General features: G+C 45.9%; 1 protein-coding gene across 1 annotated transcript; it reads left to right on the top strand.

Annotated features, from left to right (window-relative positions):
* The first annotated feature begins 6,360 nt into the window (after positions 1–6,360).
* On the top strand, positions 6,361–9,017 carry GGI43DRAFT_401273 (bZIP transcription factor). The gene is made up of 4 exons (XM_083205553.1): positions 6,361–6,816; positions 6,939–7,448; positions 7,518–8,206; positions 8,266–9,017. The coding sequence occupies exons 1-4, from the start codon at positions 6,459–6,461 to the stop codon at positions 8,425–8,427; spliced, it is 1,719 nt and encodes a 572-aa protein (XP_083062163.1). The 5' UTR covers positions 6,361–6,458; the 3' UTR covers positions 8,428–9,017.
* Positions 9,018–9,685: the final 668 nt, after the last annotated feature.

The raw sequence follows: 9,685 nt of genomic DNA, 5'->3' as shown, positions 1-9,685 counted from the left end.
TTTTTATAAAAATCTTCAAAATAAACATTTTAAAACGGTGTTTGTCAATTTTCCCTGTTTATTTAACCCCCCCCCCCCCCCCATCGCCCCCCCCCCCCCCCCCCCCCCCCACATCAGGCAGCTCCTCATCTCATCATGCTCCGACTCTATGGCTGGAACATGCATAAGAAAGGTATTTGGTAACAAAATTTAAGATTATAATACCGAAACCCGAAGTATAGCTGACCTATGTATACCCTAGTGGTAGTAGCGGTAATAGCAATAGTAGCAGGAGCATATGTTTCATCTTTCTGCCTGTCTTGTCTTCCTTGCGGAATTACCAGAGTGTTAGGACAGGAAGAGATGGTTAAAGTTATAAGTTGTTTCACTAGTTTTTGATACTTAATAATGGCTGCTAGTAGGATGCATCTCCCCTCGCTAATCGTTGCTTCATACTAAGGAGAAGAAGGGAGGAGAAAACAAGCTGCCCGAGGTTTTTTACTATGATATTTTTTTACTTTTTTTTTTAAAAAAAAAAAAAAAAATTAAATAAATAAAAATAAAAAAAGACTTCGGGTACGGTGGCATCTCCGCAGATGCAAGCCCGACTATCTTTGTTAATTGCCATATTTTATTTAAACAGCAGCCCAACTTCTTACGACAAGTATAGCCTCGAAATGTTCTCCGCAGTGCTACAAATAGCTTTAAACAGTCCCAGTCTAAATGTTTCAGTGTTCCTCATGGTTTACACTGGCTTTATACATGTACGTTCCCAATACATGCATGTTTCTCCCAAGTGACCCAGCATCAGCTCAAACATCTCACGTACTCGGAGCCTTGTTTGTTCGAGCCAACTACAAGAATATCCCGGAATGGCATCGTCCTTAGGCAAAGTCGTCTTCATAGCTCTGTATTCTAGTATTTCTAGGCTCTATTTGCGGCGTTATGCTCGGAGTGAGACAGTTGTTGTACGGCGATGGAATCACGACGTCAGGCCAGAGCCTCGGGGGCAGCCTACCCCCGTCCCATTCTAGTTTCGCAAACTAGTGCTCACTAATGCATTCGGATCGGCCCTTAATTCGAGGGACGTAAAGACAGATACGGAAGCTGTAGGTATGTTGATCAGCTCAAGCTAAGAAGCAGGTTGCCGCGGGAAGAATGTCCCCCCCTCAAGCTTCCTAGTGCTAACGGATGGCATAGTACGAATGTGGGGAGAATTTGTCGTTGTGAGGTCAAAAGAGACCCTTGGCAAACATATTCTGTCTCTTTTTCAGCTCTTCATGTATCCATATCTCGTGGTTTACCCATCACATGGACATATCAGGGCCTAGAACGCTTTCCCGCGTGCTTCTATGCAAGCCTCATTCTGAGGGTGGCAAATTGCCATCTGAGTCAATAAGTCTAGGCAGAAAACTGCAAAGGATCTATTTTTTTTATGGTGCAATAGCAGTCCTGGGTCACGGGAAGCCCGGCTGTAAGGGATATGGATCATTCACTGCATTGGTGAAGACAACAACAAATTTCAGCTGGTGCCAGTTTGTGTGGTATAATTTACCCTAGAAAAATTTCCTTCACCTTTATCTGGAAACGAAAAAAATAGGTACCATGCCACTTAAAACTACTGTAGCTGCTTCAAGATTCATGCTTCGGAGTGTCAATATGACGGTCATTGGGGGCGACCTAGATTTTCATGGAATTAGGCACTCTACGCTTACGCTCTGAAGGGATCTTAGTCTACTACATGTGCTTCAAAAGCTATACACAAACAAAACCCGCTCTCGAATATCGACTAGTTTGAGCTATTGCTGAAAGATATGAGGAGCATATTGAAAGAGCATAAAGCTCAAGGGCACTAACAATTACGAATAGCCCTATTCCGTGAAGTAGCGAACCAGAGCCTCTATAAACACAGATACAAGTAACTAGAGAGCTACTAGCTAATTATATGTAATCTAGGGGCTCGGCTGTTCACTCTCAGTGGTCTTTGTGTACTAATTAGTAGGCTTTATCACGGATTTTAGGCATTGATGGCGCGAGGAGAAAAGAAAAAAAGGAGGCGCCCGGGATTTTTTTCGCCGGTGCGCTATGCATTGCCGCCCGTCGTCGTTGTTGAATGCCTCTCGTTTATAAGCTGTGGCGTACGACATGAGCAATGCTTAGATCTTCCCCCGTCACTAGACCGGAACGACAGCATAAGCGCCTGGTTTAGAGGGGCTACATTTGTGCCAATTTCGATTAACATGATTATGTAACGCTGTGATTACTACCAAATCTGTGTGAAAGAGATGTTTTTGGCAAGAAAGTGAAACCAAGAATTGACAAGCCAACTTTCTCTCCCCGTAATTCACTACGTGGACTAGAAAAGAACGAGCTGTGAGTGAGACAGTTAGATACTAGCATTTTCTACTAGTTAATATTTATTCTCGATAAAGGCCAGAAAATCTGGCAAAAAGCACAATTTTCTCACGCCAGCCTGTAACATTGTCATGTGAGTGAGAGTTTCTGTATGTAGTTTTACAAAGCGAACAAGAGTAAGAAGAGGCCACCCCAAATACGGCTGCGATTTCTCTCATTCATCGCATACAGGGGTACTGAGATTCACTCTGCGGTCTGAGGGTGTCGCCTTCAGTTGTCTCTGCGAGAACCGATAGCTACCTGGGGCTAGCTGAGCTGCGTTTGCTGTCACAGACGATCACCTTAGAATGGGCTTGGCTGCTTGTTTGTGGATTCGGTGTTACTGTTACTGCGGGGCCAAGTTAAATAGAGAAGCGGCTGATGCCGTAGCGGCTTCTTAGCGGGGATCAGGAATCTCCCTTTCTCTTGGGGGCACCACCGTAGTGTGCTGATCTCTCTCGCCTCAGAGCATGGATTATGGGTGTGGACTCGAACGCTAATGCCCCAAATATAGGTTCGTAATTAGTCTATAAGGACGATAATAGTAGCTTTGTGCGAAGTGATACTGCTGCTGCGTGCTAGTATCAAGCAGTAGAAAAGGGCAATCGCTACAGCAGCATAAAGAGAGCACGAGCGGCGTTCTGGCTCGTTAGTGGCTCCTTCGTAAGTAGCCTCTTTGCCCTTCTTTCCACCACGTTGCATCCTCGGCCCACTCGCCTCACAAAGGGATAACACGAGTACAGTACATAGAAGCTGTACGAAGCAGTTAACCTGCTGCCACCGCCATACGCCATGAATGAGACATTGAGGCCCAGTCCTCAGAGGAACAAGCAAAGTGGAGAGCCGGGGCATCCTGGTTTAGCAACCGGTGAGAGAGAGTGGATGGCTCGGCCGCATCTAAGCGATCTCGATTGCTATAGGAGAAACCCACAGAGTCTGGTGGGCCTTGTCTGGCATCCCTTGGTGGTTCTATCGTTCTATCTAGATCATCATTATTGGGCTACGAGCAGCGCACCCGATGCTCATACAGTACGGGGGCGCATCGGAACCTAACAATGCGTATTATCGGTGAAGCTAGATGTGGTGTCACTTGGTGGCTTAATTATTATTCACTTGTCCCGAGCTGCTGTTGCAGTTCTTACCATAGGCCTCCCTCACCCTCTTCTCCCTTCCCTTTCTTGTTCCCCCATTATATTTTTCAAGCAATGAGGCTGGTTATATAAACTTTTCTAACCTGCGTATCAGCCATAACCTGGGTCCGAGCACCGGCATCATCTCAGCTGGCCATACGCACGAACAATTCACTTACAATGCCAGGCGGCGGCAATACATTGGTGTGTACCCTAAGACCGCTTTTCTTAGCTGTCTTACATTTCTTAGACAACTTTCATACTGCCCACCTCGCTTGATGCAGCCACAAAATGCAGCAGGGGAACCTAAAGCACCAGTAGGACGGACATTGATGCCTTCCGTGGGCTCCATGCCAGATGCTAGTTCCAGCTCTCGGAGCTCCTCATGCCGTAACCCTGTGTCTGGTATCAATCAGGAAACGCCTGCTTGAGATGAGGAGCTGTGCTGCAAGCCTTTACTCGTACCTGTGATACCATCCCTAAAGTCCCCAGGCACCATGGATGCGCCTGTAATGGTAAGGAGTTGGCTGAAGAAGCATACTACGTAGCATAGAGAAAATTAACGCTTTTCTTTTCTTTTCTTTCCTTTCCTCTGCCCCAGTTTTTCTCGGTAATGATTTACATTGTGTGTCTCTTAAGGTGGCGTGTTTTGCCCCCGAAGCCATCAACCTGGTGGGAACTGACTGGAAGCCATCATGGCTGCTCTATCCCATGGCCGATAGCACAAAGTTCCCACCCCGTCGTGGCATCGGAGGCGGAATATATTGGGCGAAAACACGGCTTCTATAACCGCCTCCAAATGCCATCCTTCGTCTCCTGCTGTGTAACCCGAAAGGCATGGACAGTAGTGCACTGACAGCCCGGCACTGCCTGAGGTTGCACATTATCTGAATAACTCTGGCCTAAGCTGGGGAGTCAAGCGCTGGATTGGCAGATTAAGTGGTAATACAGCCTCTCCCCATTCGGCGCTAGCAGATATGTCTTGATGGAGCGTATGATTTGCGTGACGGCATCCGTTTCTGGATGGCATAGCAAAAATGAAATGAATGCCGCCGTCTTAGGTGGCAGTGATCTCATATTAGCTAACCGCAGGCTTGGGAATGTAGTTGTACGATGAGTTCTGGATATGAGTCGCCATCTCACACCTAAAGCTCGCTAGTCCTGCGACATGCAGTTGACAAAGATTGTGCCGAGCAAATGCCAGCTCACTGCTTGGATACCGCAGAGCGCCTCTGAGCAGTTGCGACGTCACCCAATCACTGTAAGACATCAAGGGATAATAAGGAGGAAATATATGGACTGTGGGGCCGCGTGATTGAATCGGAAGAATCTCCGGGTTGGTCAATTAAAAAGGCGGAATAGATTCGAGATGAGACAGCATGTAAGTGGAAATTGAGTGGTGTCGGTGGCTAGCTGGACCAGAACACCCTTGATTTTTCGGTGTGAGCTGATCCAAAGACCCGGCAAATGGGACGTCGTACGAAACAGAATGGGTTGGATGCCCAGCTCTGGCAAGCAGAGAGCTAGACGCGCAAAAATGGACGTATAAAGTTCCAAAGAGATCGAGAGAGAAAGGCAGAGATTAAACAGAAGGAGAAAGAAGGAATCAGTAGTTGAAATGAGAACCAATTTCTACTTCTTTTGTTTTGATTTGCTTCATTCTATTTGTTTATTGAAGCCCCAGTGTTGCCATATGTAATCTGTGAAAGACTGCTTTTTGTGGAATAATGCCTCCTACTGTAACATTTTCGTCAAGAATTTATGAAATTCAAATCCAGTATTAATTCTAGCCTATATCGCTCTCAGATTTTTCCGATGTTCTCTTCTCCCAGATAAATTCTGACCAGCTAATGCTGCTAGATGCAGGACAGCGTGGGCTGGTATACTTGTAAGAGGCTGGTTCGAACACATCATCCGAACACATCACCGGAGGCGCTGATACACAGGATACAAGTGGACATGCAAGTTTACAGCACGGACAGCTACAATTTAGTGCCCTGCTCAAGCTATTTAAGCAGCTTTGTTCACTATACCCATATGCCCTGCAGGCCCTAATTCTGTGCCTGCGCTTGCGCCTCTTGCCACTCCATGGTCAACAACGATGGATGCCCAACGATGTTTTTGGAGCAAGAAGCGAGAAAAGATGCTTTCCTGTTCCGCTGTATGAGTAGTATATCCTTAATTTGGGACTAAGGTAGGTGCTAAGGCAGGTCCTACCAACCTATTACAGAATAATGCCCAGGTAGTCACATATCCACTGCGTACAGCAAGACATCTTTTGAGTACCTATGGCCATTTATGATTGAGTACCCCATTCGTGATGGTTGGGAAACAGGGCTTCTGCCGGACAAGGATATGTTGTGCCTGCCTGGTCATTTGAGAAGAAGAGGGTGTGGACATGCTTCTATTAGATCTACTAGTACCAAGAGGTAGTAGTAGTAGTAGATGTGCAGGTAATTCTCTCCGTGTGGATACATTAGTGAACACACACTTTTCTTGAGTGTATATATGTAAGGAGAGAGATGGGGGTCAATTTTCGCTACATGCACGCCATGAATTTCCCCTGGCCACAAGCTTCTGCGTACGCCCGCTAGCTGAGAATCATAGAGCGCGTATCTATACCTGATGGTTGCCTTGCTGTTTGCTTAGGCAAAGAGGAGCGCTAGGGTCTTGTTCCTGTACTGCGTACAGGAAGTTTGGGTACATGCATTTGCGCGATTCTGATAGGCTAGAAAGCTTGAGACGCCTGGCGTAGCCTGCGGGAACTTCACCTGTTTACCACTGCTTGAAGACCTCGTACTTATATCAGCCGTAGCCGCTATTCACTTGGAATCTGATCTCATTGACATCATTTTTCAAGGCTTTCTCGAGATATTCCATCTTATCTGATCTAATCCTACTTCATTATACCATCTGCTTTACTTTCAGCCTCCGTATAGCTCAACGGCGAGCAGTATGACCTTCTCAACGCTCGTTTGGGACTATTCCTCATCTTCTTCAGCCTCCCCTCCAGTCGCTTCAGCTCCCCCCACCTCAGTAACATCTCCTTCATCTTCACCACGCGACTCGGGCTACCAAGTACTGCCAGACCCCATGTCTTTAGAAATCGCACCAAAATACTCTACACCTCCAGATACGGTTGACCCTGCAGATATCACAACCACTCCCATTCACACCCCATTGGCCAAGAAGAAAAAGCAGGTAGTATTGCCAAACTACCCGGTATACATGCGAGAAGAGGACGACTGGACGAAAGTAAAAGACCCCAAGGAGAAGAAGAAGATACAGAACCGTGTTGCTCAAAGAACATACCGTATGCTTGCCCTGTCCTCTATATTCCCCTCTCTTATACCCATTGGCTGCTGAATGTTGACCCAAGGGATTACATTGGACATTAAATACGTTTTACTGACTGGTAATATGCTAAAATCACAGGCCACCGTATGAAGGCACGCCTTGGTGAGCTGCAAGCTCGTTTAGAAAGCCGAGAACAGGATAAACCCCAACAGCCGCTCCCAGAAAACAGCGAGTTATCCACTTCTGAGGGAGGGGTTCGCGGCTTTACGGCCATCAATCAAATGCCTGATACTGAGTCTCCTTCATCTCCTGTATCTCAGATCAAGAGATCTTCCAGCCAAATGCCTCCTTCAGTGCAGCCAGCCGTGTATGAAGAGCCCGCTGCTGATGGGATGGACTCCATGCTGCCACCAATGCCTCACAATGACCTGAACAGTCCACCACCACAAACAGAGACTCCCCCAGAAACTGGTAGCCTGCTATCTACACCAGACCAGCCCATAATAGATCAAATCTCCAGGGTGCCTCACGAATTTGTACTCGACTGTTTGCGTTTTCAGACTCACCTGCTGAACCGCCTTAATAGTCTTCAACAGCAGCTCAACCTCGCCCCTTCGTATCCTTCTAGCAATGGCGTACCCTCGCAAGGTGAGTTCCATCCTGATTCTTCTAGCCCTCCGTTGGCGAGAAGGGCCACGAGGCCTGACTTGGATATAGCCTTGGAAAGCATCACCCAAGCTGAGCAAGTTCCCTGCGTCGATGCCTTCTCGCCCGCCCATGGAGATGATATGGAATATTCTTTTGATACCAACGTGGAAGTATGGAAAACAGGTGCCATGTCGAAAATCCAGTCGCTATCGCCACCATCCAATGATGACAACAACCATGACAACAATAACAGTAACACGCTCCCCTACTCGGAACCTACCACTCCTAGCGCAGTTCTGGATTGCCCTGAGCTTACTGGTCCCGGTTCCAGTACTATATCGCCGCTACCTCAGCCAACTACGGAGAATATCTCTCTAGACGAGCGCATGGAAGGTATCATGGAGAAAGTTCGAGCGGCTGGCTTTGATAGCTTTGATGCCCTTGTATCTGCGTATTACTGTGGCAACTTTGGAGAGGCCTCTTTTCTAGCCAATGAACAGCGACTGAGCCGTAATAGGCGTCTACCTAAAGTTATTGACAATGTATTTCAAGCAACCAGGCAATGGAGCGCATGGGAGCGCCGTGGCTTCCAAGAGGAAATACTCAAAACAGCCGAGTCTATGCTGAAATCTGAGGCTGCTAGCGCCCACAATCCTCTAATGGCCAAGATTGCCCCTCTTCTCGACTTACACGAGATCACTAACCAAGCCTCCACTGCCGAAGCCCTTGTTGATTTGAAACGGTCTATTCAGGACCAGGTGAGTAAATTTGTGATGATTGTGTAATACTTCATAAATACAATCTAACTTTCATCAAGTTACCCAACTCATGGGCACTAGGGATGGCCCTGTCATTTGATAGCCGCAATTCATGGCAGAGAGACCGCTCAAATACAGCACTTGCAACAACTCTCCTCACCAACTTCTCAGGACGAATACCCAATGCCCAACTATTGCAGATTATTGGTGCATGTCTCTAAGGTAATAATGCGTACCTTTGACTTTGCTGTCTCAAAGTCTCATCTTGTTTACCGCGGTCGGTTCATCTGGCTATTCTTGCACAAATCGCGATGCGTCTCTATACGCAGTGATCTCAGTTTACGGCTGCATCCAACCCTCGGATCTACTTTATAGATCTCTCCCAAGCACAAAATATTTGATGATAGCGATATTTTTTTTCTGTTCTGCAAATTTTTTTTTATTTATGTCCAAAGAAAATACTTTTTTCTCTCTTCATCTTTGGTATGGTGGTACGCATATACACAGAGGCAAGATGTCTCGGAGACATCGCATTTAGGCAACTTTATGGCAAAGGTTAATGGTCAGGCGATATTGGGAGAAGTTTTGGTTTTTCACCTCTTTTATTTTAGTTAATATTTTGCAATACTAATTGCTATAGCTGAAAGCTAAAAATGACATCCTAGATGGGTTATTGTGGGTACAATATGGACAGGGACATTGGTGTGAAGCGCTTATAGGCAAGCTTATAGGCAGGCTTGCCATGCTATGGGAGTTTCAGAATATTAGTATGGAGTGGTAACGAGAAAAAGTGAGATTAGCTATTTTTAGCCAGTATTTAATTTATTATATATTCAATATAATCGGCCTTGTCTAGCGATCTATGCAAAAGAGAGCCACTCCATACTTCCATTCCATCACAGGTTATTGTAATTTTCGCCAAGAAGCCACACCAGGTTAGATGTATATTAAGCACACTGAATTTTATACTCTGCGTATGTGTAGCGATCCGTTATACCGTTAAGCCAAACAGGGCGAAAGATTAGGCCAATAATCGCTATTGTAGCAATTACTGTAACCGAACCAGCTGCTTATAAGGGATTCTACCTGTTACGCTAAATCAGGTCGTAACAGTATGTTATGAAGTGGTCCAGCCTGCCAACGGCCAATTCAACCTCGTGCCCTTCATACTTGTGTATATGATACTTATTGAAATACCAGCCTTAAAAGTCCAATCACACATACATAGATCAATAATATGCGAGTGTTTGACACTTCTTTTAAGAGCTTATTCTCCTTACAATTGAATATTGACCTACTCTATAACTTAGTATCAAGGTCTAAACCAAATGATTCTTAGATAGATATCTCACAACTGATTCGATGGATGGTATCTCTGAATCACTCGAGCTCGTTTTTATAATGATAATACGTACCTTTTTATCACCCTGATCTGGAATGTTCTCTCATAAACATTTTATTTTCTATTAATCCTAGCCC

This window comes from Trichoderma evansii, assembly GCF_050947405.1.
Source record: "Trichoderma evansii strain SZMC 28006 chromosome Unknown GGI43scaffold_6, whole genome shotgun sequence".
In the NCBI taxonomy this organism is placed as follows: domain Eukaryota; kingdom Fungi; phylum Ascomycota; class Sordariomycetes; order Hypocreales; family Hypocreaceae; genus Trichoderma; species Trichoderma evansii.
Note: the sequence above shows the minus strand (reverse complement) of the source record. Positions and strands in the feature narration are given on the sequence as shown.

Excerpts from the sequence above, each read along its gene's own strand:
- GGI43DRAFT_401273 (XM_083205553.1), top strand. The coding sequence starts at position 6,459 with ATGACCTTCTCAACGCTCGTTTGGGACTATTCCTCATCTTCTTCAGCC. Across the intron at positions 6,817-6,938 it reads TGTTGCTCAAAGAACATACC|GCCACCGTATGAAGGCACGC; the intron begins GTATGCTTGCCC and ends CTAAAATCACAG. Across the intron at positions 8,207-8,265 it reads AACGGTCTATTCAGGACCAG|TTACCCAACTCATGGGCACT; the intron begins GTGAGTAAATTT and ends ACTTTCATCAAG.